This window comes from Squalius cephalus (assembly GCF_949319135.1).
Source record: "Squalius cephalus genome assembly, chromosome: 17".
Taxonomy (NCBI): domain Eukaryota; kingdom Metazoa; phylum Chordata; class Actinopteri; order Cypriniformes; family Leuciscidae; genus Squalius; species Squalius cephalus.
The window spans coordinates 16,382,302-16,403,244 of NC_137138.1; the positions used below are offsets into that span (position 1 = coordinate 16,382,302).

Here is a 20,943-nt window from a genome sequence, read left to right on the forward strand (position 1 = left end):
ATTTCAATTGTTGTATAAAGGATTAATAACTGTGAGTTGAACAGATGAAAAGCCAGACAAACTTAAGTCCATTTTTTATTTTTTTTCTAACTGCAGATTTAAGGAATACAACTGAACATTGTTATTTTGAGACTCATAAATAAAATAATAAAAAAAAAAAATACAAAAAAAAAACACTACAAAAACAATCTACTGTTAGTAGGATGTAAAAAATATCTTTCACTATTAAAGGCACAAAATTTACTTGGTGACAACACTGAGAAGAAAACCTGCAGCATTCAATCTCTTTAAATTCTTTATTTTTTCACACTCCATCAGAGAACACTGAAATGTTACAAAGAGATGTGTCTGATCCTACACCGAAAGAAAGACTACATCAGGAAACTGATGCCAATATCTGTAGCACAACATACAGAAAGTAGTGCTACAAAAAATAGCATGTTGCTGGAAAAGACAAAAGGACCGCTGCAAAGCTCTAATGCAAATAAAAATGTGTACAATTGACAACAAACAGAAAAAAAAAAAAAAAAAAAAAATTGGGCACCTTCTAAGATTAGGCTAAGATTAGGTGCTGAGGTAGACGTAACTATAACAATTCAAATAATAATAATAGAACAAACAAAAATAAAAACCCCAGAAACAAAACACTATATTCTTAAAGAGCAACAGGACTGGCACTTGTGCTGTCACAATGGGGGAGAAAAGAAAACCCAGACAAGCCAGTAAAGGAGAGGGGGATAGAGAAACTGATTTGATACATAAAAAGCTTTATGCTTGGTCCGACAGGGCAATTGGTCCTCAGTGCTAATATATAAAAAAAAAGACAACGTCTTGGTGCTTTGTTACTCAAACAGTTTAGTTTTGACCTCAATGGCACATGCATGGCAACACAGCATGAAATGGCTACTCTTTCTAGAACACCACACTGGAACACAGTGAGCCAACTCCAGGGATGCAATGATGACGTGCGGCGAACCGTTTCTTTAACATAAGTACTTTAAACAACAAATAAGACATGTCTAGTAGGGGCAGTACAAACGCATCCATCAACAACCCGCCGAATGTTAAAGGGACGTCGTTGAAAGGTTTAATCAGCAAACCTGTTGCTGAGGCAAAAAAACAAACAAAAAAACGAGGAAATGAAAGCAAGTTTGATTCTCAAACATTAAGTTTTCCCCCTCAAAGCAGGATATTCATTGTGAAAAACGCACATATTCCTATCCAAGGAATGTTTAGCTCGTCTTTTTCGAACCGTGTATAAAACACTACAATGCTTGTTGCATTCGATCGGTCGCCAGTGGAACCACTGAAAATAGACCAAATGATAATTATTAAAACACGTGAATCGATCTGAGATCATCATGGCACCCCTGGAGCCCTGAAGACACCAATAATTTTCTTGAAAATACAGAAACTAAGCAGATATATGTGAACAATTTGTTGAACAATTTCATTTAGGCACAAAGATATTACAGAAACATCCGAAGAACATTGAGGGAAGAACTATATCAATGCCAATATTTTTTTAATCATGGTGAGAGAAAAGTGGCATAGAACATGACTTTCAGATTAGTGCATTTGACACTAACGCGCTCTCACGCGCACGCACACACAATACACACTCTTTCAGCCTCAAACACACACTCAAAGCAAAGTACAAAATCAAAGTGTTACACTAGCATGTGACTTAATATCTCGTATTGTTGCCACATATAGCAAAACTCTGTTTTACCCATTTAACATCAGTCGACATTATCCATTTACAGAACAAAATATATATTTCTGCCTTATTTCATGGAGCTACTAGTTTTTTAAAATTCTCACAGGGGGCAAAAGATGCCCGAACTCACAGTGTTTTCCAGAAAACAACGGCAAGACACACAACAATTACGTTTCCTTTGATGCGTCTTCCCATCCCTTCTTTTTTTTTTTTTAGTCACTTCAAGTAAAAAACAAAACGTTGGCAACATTGATTGTTTTGTTTGAGAGATCGTGTGCAATGGAATTGATCATTGGCATCACCTCATTATTTTTTGTTGTTATTTTCACAAAGGAGAATGTGGCTGATTTAGTCCTTCACCTGCAATGTATTGACATCCAGAAAGCAACATTTATCACTATAGGATCACGCACTGTCCAACATTACAGAAGAGGAGCAAGGCAAACGATTCAAACCAGAGAATAATGATATAAAAAAAGAACTACAAAGTTTTGCCCCGCAGCAACCTCAACAAATGGAAAAAGGGACTGACACTTAATACAAAAATATCACAATTTTATATATCAAATGGCCTCTGTTGGCTCTTGCTCAGGACTACACTCATACAAAGAAACATGTCAACTGACAGGATTTGAGTTTTTTTTTTTCCTTCCTTTCATCTTTGATTACCACTTGCAGTCCCAATTGTCCAACGCACAATGCACTGCTGTATATGACCTGTTCTTGGTGGCTCACGCTCTGTGAACCTTCTTTTTTCACATTACAAAACTACAATTCTATTCACATATTTTCAAGTTTAACATTTTGTTTTGTTTTTTTCAGACTTTAAAGTACTACACTTCACTTGTTCCATACGCACCTCCCAGATCAACTCCGACCCCGAACTTAAGGCTTCAGAAATCTCTTTTCTGCTCTTAAGGTAACATTTACAGGGGTGGGGGGGACTGATAGGGAAAGTTATGACTCTTTTTTTTTTTTGTTTATTTTTTGTAATCCACTTTTCCTATAAGCAAATCTTACCCTTTCATATTCTTCGCTTCCGACATACAACACTTGAAAGCGTGAGATGAAGTTGCGATAATGCAAAACGCAATAATGTGCTTTTTGCAAACGAAACAACCAAAAGAAACAAAACTTAGAGGTAGCTTACAAAAAACAACCAAACCCACAAGCTCTTCAACAAGCAGGGTTAGTAAAACAAAACAAAAAACATAATACCAAGTTTGGTAATATTAATGCAAAGAAAATAAACAAAACAAAAGACAAATAATCTCTCTTCACCATGGCACTTAATTTCTTAAGTACTTAAAAGCGCACGCCACTTCAATATCTCCCCTGCTCGAAGGACAAACGCAAAGCAAACGATCAAATATACAAAGGAAAAATGAAAACATGAGGTCACAAAAAAAAAAAACGAGGTAATTCAAGTACGATGTGCTGAAATAAATCAAGGTAATAATAGGAAACACAGACAAAGCGATAGGAATCAAACCAAAAGAGTTGATCTGCTCTGTTCTTTCATCCCAGCGTTCCCGAGCCTCGCGACCACCTGCGAACACACGGATATGTGCGGACGAGCCCCTGTACGTCACAGTGCCGCTCTGTCTACAAGCCACTGACAAAAGCAGCTTTAGTCATCATTTTGGTCTCTATAACAACAGCATAAACAGTTGATTAGATGTCTAGTGTGTAATGGATGTTCTGTATGTATTGCCAAGTTTCAAACGGTTAACTGCTTTTCAGACTTGGGCGCAAAGAAAGCGCTAACGTGAACATGTACTTGAAATGTGGCGCTTGAGAAATCAGCATCAAACAAAAACTGTCGTCGTGAAGTTAGCTTGTAATATGCGGCACGAAGCTATGCCGAGAGGAGAAGGAAAAAAAAAAAAAAAGTGAAATGACATTGATAAGTAGAGTACTGAGAGCTTAGCTGATTTGTACACTGGTTAAACCAATAAGCCCTTAATGAATGTGAATCATATAGGAGGGATCTACGCACTTGACTGTCAAGCTGGGCATCGTGAACACGTTTTGCAGGAAGCTTACGTCCCAGTTTGCAGTAATGACCCTGATGAGCATGACGGTTCATATTTGCTGTGGAGTACCTGACTGGCACGTTACCACTGACGGATCTAAGTGCTTCGTGCACTGAGATAAACATTGTGTCTCGTTCACACTACTATGGTGTACCAGGAGAGGGCGTCCTTACGAAGGGGAGGGATCATTGTTGAAGTGTGTCGTTTGACTGATATAAGACATATTTAAGTATATTAAGCGGACATGTAGAGAATTAACCTCCTATATGATCCGTGCTGTGAACGGACAAACGGCTACAACATGATGCTTTTTTTTTTTTTTTTGCGATACTGATGGGTACGATTTCTGTCTTTCTCGCTCCCGTTCTCACTCTGCCTCTGCCATCCGACAAATCCGTCCATTTCCTGACTGTGTTTCCAGGTGCTTTAACCCCTCGCCCTCCCACTCCCCTTCCCTCCCCGCCATCTCCCCCACCCCCCCTTCAGACATAGCAGAGGTACAGGTAAGTCTTCTCTATCCTCCAGTCCGGGGGGATGTCTTCAGGCTTGTGGCCCTTCATGTGCTTCTGCATGGCGGAGAGGCTGGGGCAGTATTCCAGGCAGATGGTGCACTGGTACGGAGAGGCTCCGTTGTGGGTGCGCAGGTGTTTGATCATGGCCGAGTAGTCCCTGGAGCGCTGGTGGCAGAGCTTGCACTCAAACGGCTTCTCACCTGCACAGAGAATACAAAATGTCAGGACTTTGCAAGACACATCAAGAGATGTTGTACACTGGGTTCTGCTTTTATATTTGTGAACAGACAGGAATATTCATCTGCATTGAAGTCAACATTCCAACATTGCGGTTGCACTTTATTTTAGAGTCCTGTTCCGCATGTACATACGATGTACTTTTATGCCAGTACTATGTATATTAACCAGTACTTTCTTAGGTAAGTACACTATAAGTACATAAAGTGCAACCAACATTGCTAATAAAAAGAAAAGTTTCTTCTGCATACTGAAATGATTCCTAAAGGATCACGAGACACTGAAGACTGGTGTAATGGTTGCTGAAAATTCATCTTAATTATCTAAATCAAATGAATAACAAAATACACTTTAAAATATATTCATATATTTTCCTTTTAATAACATTTTACAATATTACTCTTTTTTTATTGTATTTCTGATCAAATAAATTCAGCCTTGGTGAGCATAAAAGACTTTAAATTAGCAAATGCTAGGAAATTTGTCTATACAACAAATGTTCCCTCTATTGTCTGAAAACAGAATAAGTGTATGACAATTTTGCAGCATTGAGAAACAAAAAAACACATGGAACAGCAGTAAATGTTGCATAGGACAAAATAACCACCTAGTTAAACAGCAAATTTGTCTTTGGTTCAGAAAGTTGCTATTTAAGAAACCTCTTAAAGAGACTGTAACGCAAAGCGCAGCACATTTCCCCTGACAGTGAAAATAAGTCATCTAAACGTTGACCTTTAAAAATGTCACTAAGGAAAGCATTGATAAGTTGAGGATTGAAGAATGCTTGTGTTGGGTAAAGGCATCCTGGGAAATGCAAAGTCTCTACGTTGTTTGCTCAGGTCTTCTGTTTAACGGAGGGATTGAGGAATCTTGACCTCGGAGGTTCGAGCAATGTCACGTCCGTCTGCGTTTGCGTATGCAGATGGCCTAATGAGACGGTCATTAAACCGTCGGGACTCCAGTGATACATGCACGTGTGGTCAGTGTACTTTAACTGCACTGTAAACAGGGCAGCCTCAGATAACCAGGCAATAATGAATTGCAAATGGAGCCGGGTTATTGATTGGCCATCGACAGCCAGCGGTGCTGCCAATGTCGATGCTTCATCAAGCGGCTCCCTTTTTGCATGCGGTGGCCTTTGACTGTGAGCTTGTCGTTGTTCTTGTTATCTCGGGAGCTGTGTGCTCGCCGCCGAGGCTTTGCTCCATCCCCACCCCAAAGAAGCCAATTATTTGACAGGCTTTCTTGATAGTTTGGCTTAACGGTATCGTTTTTTTTTTTTTTGAGTGGCAGAGAGGAGGGGACAGTTTGGTGCCCGTTGTGTGACCTGGTCTCTACAGTACCGCACTAATCCCCTTGTCAAAGAGCGAGCTGACAGCACTGGAAATGGCCTACCCTTTGGTGTGGGCTTTACAGAGCGCCAAGACGCGAGAATCAATCAGATATCACCTTAACAGAGGAAAGGGGGTCTTTACACAGGTCTGAAGCCAAACAGAGGCATGGCCTAGACTGGCATCGGCCGCAGAACTGGTTAAAAGATCAGATATGATGCTCACCTGCTGACAAGGATAACAGAAAGCTGCGACATACCTCTGTAGCGCTTAACGTGATTTAAGCAGGGCATGTTACTGGATCAAAAGTGTTACTAAAAACCAGGGAGGTCTATAATGTTAACGTTCCCATTTCTCTAGGCTTGATAAACAGGAGGGAGTGCACAGTACCTGTGTGGACACGGTAGTGGGTCTCTAGCTGGTGTTTGAGGCTGAACTTCTTGCCGCAGCCGTTACATTCATAGGGCTTCTCTCCGGTGTGGATGCGCTTGTGTCCTTTCAGCGTGCTCTCGTCTCGGAAGCAGCTTCCGCAGAACTCGCATTCAAACGGGTGGTCACCTGCTGAACAGAGGTCCGGTCAGTATGATACATGTGAGTTAATGGTAATCATAAACAATAATCACCTTATTTCACCCCTAAATTACACTTAAAGGTGTCATTTCTGCACGCCTAGTGACAACAAATTGCAATGCTGCGGTGTTGTGCTGGTTGTGATACTCAAACTATGTTTTGATAGGGATAAAGAAATACAGTGTTTACACTGACTTTATACTCTGTTTTACAATGATACACATTGGAAATAATACAATGGATTATTTGCACAAAAACAACTCATTTTAATTTCCAATGTGTATCAGTGTAAAACGGACATGAGAAAGCATCATCACAACACATTTCATTTCAACCACATAAACATACATAAAACGTAAAAAAGTGCATTTAAGTCTAAAAAATTTAAATAAAAAAACTAAAACAAAAAAACAATTAAAGAATAAAAGTTAAATAAAAGAAAATTTTCTAAAATTTCAAAACAAAAAAAAGACCTATACAATAGCACAAGTGATTTTTCTCCATTCACAAAGCATTATACAGCTGGACTATGATATTTATTTTAAATTAAGCCATTACACCATCACCAGTTGTCTGTAATAGGTCATCTCGCCTATATCGTCCTGCTCTGTAATGGATATTCAGAGGTCAGTAATCAGTGATATTATGATATGCGGGGGTGTTTCTTTTTCTGCTCTCTGCACTAATTGCGTTTCTGTGTCTCCATATCAGCTAACCATATATCACTCTCTGTCCGTACAGATGCGCGACTCTGCCAGGCGTGTAATGTTCCCCATATTTAATGCATTTCACTTCTGTGCGAAGGGTTTAAGTCATCGTCTATGACCTACGCGTTTCATTATCTGGCTGTCCGAGCGGCACCGTGCCTGGGAATAAATTGCATTTCTCGTTATGTACTGTCATGCTCAGACTCTCGCCGCCTCCCGTTACCAGACAATGTCAATTTCCTCAGGCACGTTTTGTGGCGAGACGCAGCTAAACGCCTCACATTTACACGGCTACTCGGGCTCCACAGCCTTCGCTTTGCCAGTAATGGGAGAGAAAAAAAAATGCAGGGAGAAAAAAAGACGACGACACGAAACAGTAAAAAAAACTAAAAAACAAAACATACATTTCAGAAATCAATAAAAGTGACAGTATTTATTTGTGTGCATGAAGTTATCAGCTGCTGAAAGAAATTTGGCGCTTCAAAATGCCTCCTCCGCAGAAGAGAACACAATCCATCACGCTCCCTGACTCTCCGGCACGCGTCGAGAATAGCAATCACACCAAATTCACCTGACTTTAATTGCGCCTAAGCTGGCTCTTCAACCGAAGACATCTGCGCTAGCCTCCAGAAAACTAACCATGAGTTAAATCCGCAGGCTTGTTTCTACCCTTTGGTGAAAGCATCTTTAATCTCTATTTGACAAAATAATTTGTGACAGCTCTCTTTCGATACCACAAGGCACAAATTCATATCGCCTGGTGTTTTTTTTTTAGGCTACCTGTTATGTAAATGGAGCATGTCACTGCTATAAACAGAAGGCAATTTGCTTATCAAATTCTGTTTGGCGGCTTTGCTTTGTTTGGAATACATTAAGCTTTGAGGCAGTAAAGATACAAGGTGATAGATCAAGATGCTGTCACCGACTGCGTGTTCTTCAGTTCCTTTCTGTGTCTGTGTGTAAGTCTGGTGGCTGCGAGGCACAAAGAGGGCGGAAAAGACATTTGGAAAGCTTGGGGGCTGCCACATGCGTCCCCATGCCCCAGGGGACTGCTGCGGTGGCGTACCTGGCCGGGGTCTGCGGGCGCCGCCAGCCGCCTGGCAGGGCCAAGGCTTACGTTAAGGCAGGGGCCGAGTTCATTATGCGCTAAGCAGCGTAAATCAAGGATCCATCACTGCCAGGGTCTCGACTGGGCTGCACTATCAAACACAGCTGCGAACACAAAACACCCGCCGCAGATGGAAAATGGGCTCCGAATAAAACACAAGCACAGAACAACAACGGAATATTAACGAGGCACGGCCGGCAGCATGCGGAATCGAGGGGGGGAGCGAGGGGGCTGCCATGATTATCAGCCCTAATGGATGCCAGCGTTCGCTCACACTGTGTGCGCCTGTAAACGTACATGAGCAAGTACATTCAAGAACAGAAATTCCTCTCTAAAATCAGCGGAAACGCGTGTAATCATTCTCTGAAATCCTGTTAAAATTGGTTCCGCATCAGCATTTAGGACAAGGTATGACTGGGTTTGAATAACTGAGTAATGACTGTGTGGGCCATAATCACTCATTTAAGTCCTTTTTGAGTGGGCACCACTGCATACCACCAAATCAGGGATACGTCGAGCTATCGCACCATTGTTTCAGCAAAGTTGTACTTTATCCCAGAAAATACATTGATTTTGCTCACTTTAACTTATACAATAAGGGTTGTCAAATTATTATACAGTACTCTACAATTTTATGTAGCCTATTTAGTGCACTTTTCATTTAATGCACCAAGGCTGAATTTATTTGATCAAAAATACTGTGAAAACTGCAATATTGTGAAATATTTCAATTTAAAAATAACTGTTTTCTATTTTGATACATTTTAAAATGTAATTTATTCCTGTGATGGTAAAGCTGACATTTAAAGACATCGGAGAATAGCAGATTTCTGAGGACGACATTTCAAAACCATTAACTATATTCTCCCTCCACACCCTTTACGTCACATTGCATGTATAACACAAGTACAAATTTAAAATTCCAAAAACAAAGTTACCCACATTTTATGAACTTAACTTCACATCTGCAAAATTAAAAGGTTTTGAGAAAGTATATGGTTGAAAGGCAAACGAAGTTGTATATAGGCCACTTGGTGAGTAACAAACAGTAGTGATTGTTTTTAAAGTAAATCAATGTAATAATGGTGACTTTAATTGTTATTACCTTAATGCTAGATGATATACTACTAAGTACACAATAAGTTTAAAATTTCTGGTGTGGTATTGATGAAATGGTACTTCAGCCCTATTGATGGTGTTGTGGGAATGAATAAGATAAAAGGGTTGGGAAACACGGCTCTGAGGAATATCCAGTGCTTATCATATCTGCGACTCAGTTTCCAGCATTAAAAAATACACTGTGAATGAGATTAAGAAGATCAAAGGAGATTTAAAACGCGAGCAGAGAGTCTTCCTTTTTGTCCTCTTTAAAAAAAAAAAAATCACAAAAAAAAAAAAACAGAGACTTATTTTTGGTGGTTTTTGCAAGTGCCAATAGCAGTTTTTCCCTTTCAGCTTCTTGACAAAAGCCCCCACATCACATTAAACGGGGTGCTTGCTAGCGCTCATTGTAATTTAATACACGCCCACAGAGAATTGGGTTCAAACTAGCGCGACGCTGCGTCACAGCCTCTATATCCCTCCGCCTCGTCTGCGGCAAAGCAGACCGTTGACATTTATGCGCGCAGGCGGGAGCGTCGGCTCCGATGTGCAGTCGGACGAGGACAAGTGAGTACAGTAAGCGCTTGGCCGTCTTGTACCATCAGCCGCCCAATAACGGCCGGGCAGCCTGTAAACAGGCGGGCTTTGCTCATCTCCCTCTTTCGCTTCAAATATTCATTCCTGCTGCCGCCAAGTAAAGCAACTCTGACACATCAGACTGTTATTTAAGGTCAGAGACAAAGGGTGAAAAAGGCTTTCTGGAGAAAATGGGATTCATTTCCAGCGTCTCATATTCGGAGACAGTAATGGAGACCGTTCCTGAGTCGTCGCATCTGCTCAGCCGCGTGCCTGGCCACATGGGGATGAAACCGCCGTATAGCAGGGCTAGCACGACTGGGGAGGGTGATATCTGCGCTGTCACAAGCCATCACAGCGCTGTGGCCTTTCGCTAAATGACATGTCACTTCAGCCTGCTATCTTCATTCCATCCACCTCCATCCAGAAGGTGATGAGATGACGGGTGGGGAAAAAAGCCGACACAATGACTGTACCAGGATCCTGATTTAAACACTCTACAGGGTGAATCACATCTCAGCGTGTATAATCATTTGGCTTGACGGATGTGCATAAACCTTTAACAGGGTTCGTACGTTTTGAAAAAACCTGGAAAAGTTATGAAATTTGAAAAATGCAAATTCCAGGCCTGGAAAGGTTTTGGAAAAATAAAAAGACCCAGAAAGTTTTGGAAAAGTCATGGATTTTTTTTTTTTTTTAACACAGCATAATATGTGATTAATACAAAAACTGTTTAATAAAAAAAATATTTCGCGTTGTCTTAACGTCCTTATTTCGGGCGGCATAACGTTCAGTTCACTTCCGATTCACTTGTTGCGATGTTGCTGAGGCGAAGTCGGTGCTGACAGAAATTTAATTGAAATGGCAGGAAAGTGGCACGAGCATGCTAAAGTTTTGCAAGCACCGGTGGGTCGAGAATGTAGCGGAAAGAGCATTGCTGCTCTGGCCGCATGTGAAACGATACGCAGAATATTAGCCTACGTCTGTCTCCTGCACGCGAGAGGAGAGAAGAAAACGAGTAAATGTCAGTTCAATTGTGAGTTCATTCTATATTAGGAGTGTGTGCGATATTGTCTATGAACTATGATGATATTGTAATCATTGTTTTAACTATGTACGAGGCACTGCGAGTGCGAGCTGACATCGCGTTTGTCTCTCATGCTTGCTTTCACTGCGTGATGTGTCAGTGCAGTTATAGATGCCCCCAAATGAGTTTTTGTCTTATATTTATATCATATTATGTTGTTATATTAGAATATCACATGAGCAAGAGTGCCGTTTTCCTTTGCACAATTGCAAATGTGCTATTTATTTTATACAACAGTTAAATTAACAATAAAGTTAACATTGCGAGTTACTTTTTGGACACAATATTGTCAATTTTCACTTTATATCGCCGACGAGAATTTCATAAGTCGTAGTCCAACAGACATCGATTATTTATTTATTTATTTAATGAAATCCGCGTTTTGAACGAATCATTTTAACGATTCAATGAACAATCACTTGTTTTTCTGAATGAATCAGCCGTTTGAACGAATCGGTTGAATAAATGACTCCAATAACTCGCTTATTAAGACTTGCCGCCACCTACTGGTGGTTTTAGTTTCATGTTTAAAGTATCCTTTAATTAAAAAGTTAAAATTATAAATCATTTAAATATTGAATAGCTTTATTTATGCAATTGTAAATGAAGTATAAATATAGTAGGCTAATGCCAGTTTTGATGCCGCTTCTGTCTCACCTCTGCACTGCAAGGATGGATTTTAATTTAATGATTTAATTTGACATTAGTACTGTGTTATTCTAATATAATTTAATTTGAATGTTAGAATTTGACATAAAAGGTGATGCATACCTCTAAATACGTTTAGAAAAAATGTCCATATATAGGTGAAAATACCCCTGGAAATCAGTTTTCGGTGGCAAATTTTGCCCCTTAATAAAAATGTTAATTTCGGTCACTGCTGTGAACTGATCACTGCATAGAATATAAAAAATATGAATATCTTCGTGAGTCTGCTGTCAACAACAGGCCTAAACCGGCCAGGATACCAGTACAAAAACACAATCAGTAAAATATCATCTAATTATTATCAACAAAATTTTGAAAATATCGAGACATATTTTTGTCAATATTGCGCACCCCTAATGTACGGTATTAATTTTGAGGGTAAATTTTAACACAAATTTTTATTCTTATAATGTCGACTGACATTTTCAGGAATACATAGTCATGGAAATGTGCCGAAAAGTCATGGAAAAGTCATGGAAAAGTCATGGAAAAGTATTGGTTAAAATGTGTATGAACCCTGCTTTAAAGAATCAAATTAGTATTTCTGATTCATTCCAAAAATGTGGCTCCTGAGGCTGTCGGTTTATGCACAAAGGCGTGACGTTAAGACACAGAAACTAAAGTAGTATAGAGCTGATGAGAGACCTGTATGTGAACGAAGATGGCGCTTGAGTGCGGTGTGGCTGGGAAATGTGCGGTTGCACTCGCTGCAGATGTAGCTGCGCACGCCTGCGTGGACCTCCATGTGCTGCTGCAGAGCCGTCTGCGTCTGGAAGCGCTTCCCGCACAGCAAACAGAAGATGGCCATATCGGATCCTGAGAACAGACAGAGAGAGATGTTAGCATGCATGTTGTATGTTAAAGTGTCCTGACTAGCTAAACACAGCAATACTGGCCCAACTAATTGAGTATTTTCTATTTGTCTGATCCGTTTTAGAAAACGATCATTATTTTTGCAAATTAGTTTGGCGATGCATGTTGTGCAGAAACTCTGGTTCTTCTGAATCACATGTTCACAGCAAAAACTGGACAATCAAGCTGAGAGAGACAATGATTCATTTAGAAAATACACTCAGTCTCAGTGGATCAATAGGAGAATCTCATTCAGTACCACAGGGTGAGATGCACATATAATACAGTGCCACAAGAGGTCAGCGGACAGATAAACTGAAAGGAAAAAAAGACTAGAGCTGTTAGAATCCTAGAATTAATATTACCAAATCATTTAAATCTCCTCCTAAAAAAAACAGACTTATACCCATGCGTTTAAAGAGATAAAGGTGCAAAGTGAACAATTTTCCCTCTCTTTTGCTTAACTCTAATACACAGACTCACACTTCACACTTTTTTCAATTATCAGGCTTTAGAAAACTCTGGGGAAAGTGGGAGTGTTTTAAGCTCTGCTTCTATTTCATGAGTCGATAACACATCTTTGGGGCAAAGCTGCCACTAATTTAAAAATCTATGAGGAGCCCCAGTCTCATGTTCATAAAGCTCGATCAATCAGCATTTGCTGGAGAAAGAAACGGGAGCGATTGAGAGGATGAGAGGAGGAGTTTGAGGTGAGCGAGAGAAACGACTATTCCTGTTCTTAAATCTCAGACAGTGCAGCTAAATTGCTGCTTCTCTGCAAATAAATACTGACAAGCCTTCCTTCTGGCTTTCTCTCGGCCCAGTCATCTCCCTCCCCCTCTCGCTTGTCTCCATCTTTAATGACTCCTTACGTCTCTCGGTTTATCGATGAAAACGAGGGGGGCATTGATTAAGGAAGAAAATCCCAAAGAAGTTTGGGGTTGTGAAATGCAAGTTTGCTTCAGGAAGGTTCATGGCAAATCTAAAGGCTGTAAAGAAACATAAAAAGCGAATTTTCAAGGGGGCGGGAGGGAGATGAAAGACAAGGTGACAGGAGGAAAGAGGGCAGGGGGTAGGGAGGAAAGGCTCTGAGGAATGCGAGAGGTTAGGTGGACTCTGACCCAGGGTGCTCAAGGGTCTGGATGAGGTGGAGGGAAAGACTAAGCCACATCACCAGTGCTGCTCCGTGATTGCTCTTAAAATCCCACATTAGTGGAGACTGAAAGATTTAATGATGATAATTCACCCACTTTTCATTTCAAGTATTCCCCTCTCAGAAAAGCCCAATCAGTGACCATGCACTCTGGGCCCATGTCTTTTTTGTTTTTTTAAAAAAATGGTACAATATTTGGAGATTTGGCCACATTTCGGATCAATTACATAAAATGCTATTTTTATTTCATTCAAATAATTAGAAATGTCTAAGGATAGAAAGTAAGTGATCTCTTGTAACATTAAAAATGTATTTAAATCACTTCATGTGTCTATGTAATGTGTCCTTACTGAATAGTATTAATTAGAAAATAAGTATTAATTTAAAAAAAAAAATTACCGGTACTGAAAAAATTTGAAATCGCATATTAGTTTTAAGGATATAATTTGATTTTTGAAACAATCCCAAAGGTGGACTATGTTTCCATTACCAGTCAAATAACACATCTTACAGTTCACCCGTTGATGCATCATATTTCTCAAGTGGTAAGAACACTTCCACTGAAGAAAGAACACTATTTTGGGAACAGAAGAAGGGCAGGGGGGACAGTTGATAAAGCGGCAGCCATGAAGGGAAGTGCAGTGTCCATGTGATTGGTGTTAGCTGGAATTAAGTGTTCCTCGGTGTGAAGTAAAGAGCGTCACAAGTAAATGGCCTAGCTGGGAGAAACTCTTCTGTGAGGTACTGAAGGGTAAGGCAGAGAAAAAGAACTAGAGAGAGAGAGAGAAGTGGCTGACCCACTCGCCTCTATTACAGTGCAAAATTGAGTTGGACAAAGTGACACCTGGATAGAGAACTGGCTTTGGCTGCTGCTGCCTGCTGCCTGAATTTTGGCATAATTTACCTCCACTCCTGTGTCTATTTATAAGGGCCTCTTGGCTCCATCGCAGATTTAAGTTAATGGCCTTGAAGAAGCATTGGCCGTTACTTAACAGCGGGTGTGCCACAGCATTTAGGTGACGGGGGTGTTCTGCTTGTGTTCACCACTGCAAACACCTCCAAACTCTAGGGTGGGTGTGAGAATGTGTGCCTGCATCATCCCTGACTAAGAAGATAACCATGTCTAGCATAGTACGCGACATAACACTTAGACATAATCACAATCACCTAGAGACCCATTGAAACCACTTGACAAAAGCATTTTTTCTGTTCTGCGCTGACTTATTTGCTGTTGCAACAGGGAGTCTGGGCAAGACATGCAGTAATGAAGGGCTTTGGTTACATTATAGCCATGCACATTTGTTTGCAGGGGGAGGGACATTCTCATTCTAGCGAGCATCTGATTGAAAAAAAAAAAAAAAAAATGCATAAATGTGCTAAAAGTAGATTTTTCTAACTTTGAGGGGTACACTAGAATGGATGGCTTTAAAGTTCATATACAAACAACCATTATTATTTAATTTAAGAATTCAGTACAGAACAAATGCAACTGTTTTTTACACAAACAAACTGAACATGGCTGTGATTAAAACTTAATGTGAGAGTTAGACGATGTAACTGAGTTTCCCACAGGGCCGAAGCCAGCTCTGAGAAACCCCACATGGAGAAGGAGTGCCATTCTAAGCTGGTGAGACTAAAGTCAATTAGTTTGCGTTTCAATTCGCCGGTGCTGATGGAATACAATTCCTGCTGCTCTGTCTATTGCCACTGCAGTGAGGTGTGATGTCACCTGTTGCTCAGCGAAGAGCCTGGCACTATGACACACCTGTTCTGCATCTCCACTTGGAATGCACTACCTAGATGAGCACACAATATGCAGGATGTTGATGTTTGATCTGATGTATATTTGATGTGATGTGAATCAACAGTGACTGATGGCAGTGGTGCAATGGGCATTTTCTGGTAGAGTATTGGATTTCGGTTTTATATTACACACTCTTATACAAACAAGTCAGGGATAAATGTACAGTCACCAGATGGGTGACATATGAAGAAAATGGTGCCATATGAAGTCAAACCACAATCAACGACAGCGTGTTAACTGAATCAGTATGTTTTGAATGAATCATTCGAGTGAATGATGCATTGATGTATTCAAAGACAGTCATGGATTCCATTCCTGAATGAATAAGTGTGTTTGAACAAATTGGTGGAGTTAACAATTCAATGACTCCTTCAAAGACTATTCAATGCTCTTTTTCTGAATAAATCAGTGTTTTTGAATGAATTGTTTGAATAAATGATTCAGTGACTCATTTGAGTTTTGAGAAATTGACTCAACTAATTCACATTAATATTTCAAATAATATTAATAAGAAAACAATTACAGCAATAATCAGAATCTCAGAGTAATAGTGTAATAAATATAGGCCTATGCATTTAACAGCACCCCCAATAACAATTAGGTGCTCAATTAAAAAAATTATATATATATATATATATATATATATATATATATATATATATATATATATATATATATATATATATATATATATATATATATATATATATATATATATAAAAAGAACCATGTACAAAGAGTACACCCAGACAGAAAGGCAGACAGACAGATTAGATGTGTCAGCAAAGCACACAGATTTGTGTCATACATGAGTGCCTGGAAAGCCAGAGCCATGGAGTATATGTACACTAAGACTGTGTGGTATGTGTGAAGCTTGTGAGAGAAGTTCAGGTCTGAAAGCAGGAAGGGAGCAGGGGTCATGGGGGTAAATGTTTGGGCCAGGTGGGGGGTAGGGCTGCCCGGGCGTTGCGGGGCAGAGGGGGCCTTGGCAGCCCCGCTGAGCCTGGGGACAATGGGTGCTAGCAGGGGCTCAGGAGGGCGTGACAATATGGTTAGACTGGTGCCAAAACTATACAACCCCTTTAACGTACACGGGGGGTGCACATAGCCTCAAAAGAAAGCCCAAATATTTAGTCCCACAATTAGTATAATGTGCAAAACACAGAACTTTGGCTCAGTGTGAAATGGGGCTATCAAGAGAAATTTACCATTTCCTACTGCGCTTGCAAGCGAGCATATCTGTGTATAGTGCGGCAAACTGAGAACATTAGTCACGAGAACCCCTTCGAGCAGTGTAATGATTTTCATGGGGACTGCATCTTAATTATAATTGGGATGTATAAATGTGAGCATTATAGGGAGCGCATTACCAAAGGGCTCCAGGTCTGAGGGGTAAAGCCACATATAAAGGCTTTCTGACCCATTCATTTCCATGGTCTTGCACTCAGAGCGATTGGAGAGAAAGAGAATTGATTATCGCTAGTCTTTTCTCTCCAGACTTTTTTTTCCTGCTCAAATCTGGTTTTGAGTCCGAAGAGAGAGAGACTGATAGATATAGAGATGTTACATGAGTGTTTTTATGACTGAGTGCTACAGGCTGTTGGGAAGTCAACAGGTACAAGCTGTTCCAGCAGCCGCATGTGCGCGTGATGCGATATGTCTGCAGCATCTCTCCGACCAGGGTATTCACTCGCTCACTCCGGCTGACACCTAATGAGCCCAGACTACAGGAGGACTGCACATCCATGTAATCCGGGAGAGTGGCTGGGCATAATGTGGCATTAGAGGAGCCTGAGGCTTTCAGAGGGGGCTGGTGAGGAAGGGAGGGCAACGACTGACAGCTTTGGTCTGGAATACAGAGCGTGTGACAGCACAGAGCGCTGCCTTAATGCATTCAAAACGCCTCTGTGCCTCTGACAAGAAAAGCAAAGAAAAGAGCTTCAATGAATTGTTTATTGATCTAACAGGAGGAGAGATGGTGAGACGGGAGACAGCGAGAGAGGGAGAGAGAGAGGGAGAAACAAAATAACATTTTCTGTGTTACTATCAAAGTGTCATTGGTCTCCGAAGGTCTGCCTTACAAATACATGACACCCGACAGGGGGACGTGTAAAATACGCTATTTGATTTTACAGGTTTTCATCTCTAGTGGTGGCTTTTTAAAATGAGAATTACAATGGCAGACTGCGTTTAAAAGCCTTAAACTGATGCTTCGAAGGGAAAGAATGAGGACGGTTCAACCTGCGTTAAACTTCCAAAAATATTACTTCCCATTCAGGGGATGGTACCGTACCAGACTTTGCACCAATAATAGTTACAGATAATTCACTTTCGTGTCGGGCGGCCGTGGCGAGATGCCGCGTTCTCAGATAGATTAATGCCACCAGATGTCATTGTAGAAGCCATATTAATTACCTCAAGATAATGTCATGGAACCATATGGTTTCTCCAGTGTCCATTTAGACAGAGAAAATGTCTTCATCACTCACAAACCCACATGGAAGAAATTGGCCCTATTGACTTTGACAGGTGTTGGAGGCAGATTCTTCATAATTAAGTAAGCTTTCAACACTAGCTCAACGTGCCTGCAAAGAGGATTCAGTAAAAGCGACTATGGGGCTGCGGTGTCGATTAATTGCTCTAGATGATTACAGGAAAGGTTCGGGTTAGATACTTACGATACCTACAATGGACCTTAGGGCTATCACAACATTGTTAAATATTGTTGCAATCTCGCTTTCATCTGACATTTACTGCATGATTTTGTGCGGCAGTAGTAAATACACTCTTCGCCATCGTCACTAGCTGCTTTTTGTCCATTTTATGAAGGGTGGCAACCAGTTAAGGCAAATAGTTACTGCCACTGAATTGTTTGTTTACGATATAATTCTATGTGCAGTATTAACATATCAACAATATTATTTGTCAAGATACTTTACATATCATGGACCAGTTATCAATAAAGGTATATCGCGACACCACTATTGGACGTACAATACATGGGCCTGGAAGAATACACAGTTTAAAAATTATAGCCACAACACTTAAATACATTTAACTTAGGACAAGGGTGATAAAATCACTTCATCGTACATCCAATCTTCCATCATTGTGATGACGACAATGTAACTTCTGCACAATAATACAAGAAAGGGATGTGATGCAACTATTTTTTGTAATTAATTGTTCTTGAAAAAGGAAAAGGAAAATTAAATATTATAAATGAATGTGAAAATTGTTGAACGCTTCCATAAAGGTACGAGAAGCTGCTGCAAAATTATATTAAGAGTGAGACTTGCAACCATAGCCTATACATCACGGTCCGTGTTTGTAGAGCCGCTATTTGAATCATCCTGCTGCCCTGATGGATGAAGTGATAAAAGATCATAAACACTGTAACGCTGAGGGGGGGTAAGTAAGGGGAGGAATTTACGAGTGGACCCACCCCTGCGTTAGGTCTACAAAAGACACGGTGTCCCTTTAAGAGAGCAGAATTTACAGTGCACGGCTGGCCCTTGCCTTGCATGAGGATCGTTTACAAAGCAGAGGACCGTGCTTGCTTTTCCCCCCTATCCCACAAATCCGATTTAATCAGACAACCCTTGCAGTGCGGCTCCCAGTAAGAAAAAGGATAATTAGTAAACAGGCAGCCTCTCCTCTGCTTCATTGGCATTCGCGCGGGGTGAGTGTCGCATTTAAAATGCAGTCTGATGAAGTCTACAAAATCAAACCATTTGTTACTCCTATTGAGGAGGCTTCAGGCCACTGGCAATTAAATTGGAATTAGTGCAGGGAATGAGATACGGACGATTCATACCAAGGAGGTGAGAGTGTCTGGAGGATGTCTGGAGCTCTCTCAAGTTTACAGTGCTGATGAGTCCCCATAATAACTAAAGCTCATCTGCTCTCTGAAGCCGACGACACGCGCAGAAATCTGGATTTGTGTGACTCTCGCGTGCTCTCGTGTTCACCGTGCACATAAATCAGATTCGTTTTTCTTTAGTGTCTGTGCTGTCATAGTGCAAGTGATGAAATCAGAGGTGTTTGTTCAGACAGTCAGACAAGTCAATATCTGCTATATCCACATGGGTTGCCATAGTAATGACTTAAGCGTCAGCAGGACACCGACAGAAGAGAGTAGCTGTCAAACAGGACTGAAATCTGGAAATCATGCCTCTGCTGATGTCCATCATGACATCTCGCCGGTGTGCTCAACTCAATACATCTGACAGAAGCATTACTGTATTTACACATTCATGCATATGTCACGTCCGAAACAGCTCACTCATTCGTCCATTTACCCAAAAGCACTGTGAATGACCGTAATGTCTGACTGAAATGACCTTCAAAACATTTTAAATGTAAATACTTCAGCTTAAATACTAGTTTTACAGAGAGATAGAAACTGTGTGCATGTAAGAATGTCTTCACAAAACTGTATAAATAAAATGTATAAAAACCAATAAAAAAAAAAAACAAGTAAATATTTTATAAATATAGATTTCTCTGTTTAAATTGCCTACGAATGTCTTTACAAACTGTAGATATAAATTAATAATAAAAAAATTAATAAAAACAAATTTGTTTTGTTGACAAATATACTGCATATTGTGTCTATGGGTATATTGTGCCTATATTAGATTACACATACATATACACACACATATATATATGAAGAGTTCAGATGCAAAAGCCTCTAAGTGCCATCTGAAATTTTCCTCTATGATGATAATTTTTATAAAGCTTATATATTTAAGTTAAGTAATTTCACTTAAATGACAATAAATAGGTAATTTGCATTTAAGTGAAATTACGGAACATAACATTCTTAACATATATATACATATATATATATATATATATATATATATATATATTTTTTTTTTTTACATAATATACAAACAAAAATTCAAGTCAAAAATTCAAGTCAGATGCAGCAACAACAACAACAAAAACGATTGCTGTCTGTCTGAACAAAGCTTTTGGCTTGGGGGCTCTTACGTTTATTTCCTAAATGCTTCATCAAATGATTTTGCATCTGACAAACTGACACACAAGTGTTTCCCTTACACATGCGTTCATCAAACACAGCTGCTGAATTTAAATATAACAATCGATACGTAGCAGCCACCACATGTGTAAGCGAAGCGACTGTCATACACAGCTTTAGTAATGCATGTAATTTACTCATTGCAGGCTACATCTGACAATACTTTATTGACAGGAGCTTCAGAGGCAATTTCTTTTGTATGCGTGTATATCAGCTAGTGTCTCTACATCTGTGGTTTTGTATGAGGCATGGCCGCGGCAATGCCGTGTGCATGTGCGAGTTATTTTGAATGAATAAAAGGGGGAGAGAGATGCCATTTACTTTCCACAGTTGATTGGGCACAATGGAGATGAGGTTACCAGTGGGAGTTTGTGTGTGTATGTGTGTGTGC

General features: G+C 40.1%; 1 protein-coding gene across 3 annotated transcripts in view; it reads right to left on the reverse strand.

Annotated features, from left to right (window-relative positions):
• Positions 1 to 838: 838 nt before the first annotated feature.
• The window catches only part of zbtb16a (zinc finger and BTB domain containing 16a), a 112,886-nt gene continuing 92,781 nt past the window's right edge, over positions 839 to 20,943 (reverse strand). For 2 of the 3 annotated variants that reach the window (XM_079846807.1, XM_079846808.1), the window contains exons 5-7: positions 12,339 to 12,509; positions 6,227 to 6,397; positions 839 to 4,468 (exon numbers count right to left, since the gene is read on the reverse strand). In XM_079846807.1, coding sequence (XP_079702933.1) covers positions 4,239 to 4,468; positions 6,227 to 6,397; positions 12,339 to 12,509 — 572 coding nt within the window. In that variant the 3' untranslated portion in view covers positions 839 to 4,238. The remainder of the gene's footprint in view (positions 4,469 to 6,226; positions 6,398 to 12,338; positions 12,510 to 20,943) is intronic. The other variant, XM_079846809.1, reaches the window with a different exon arrangement.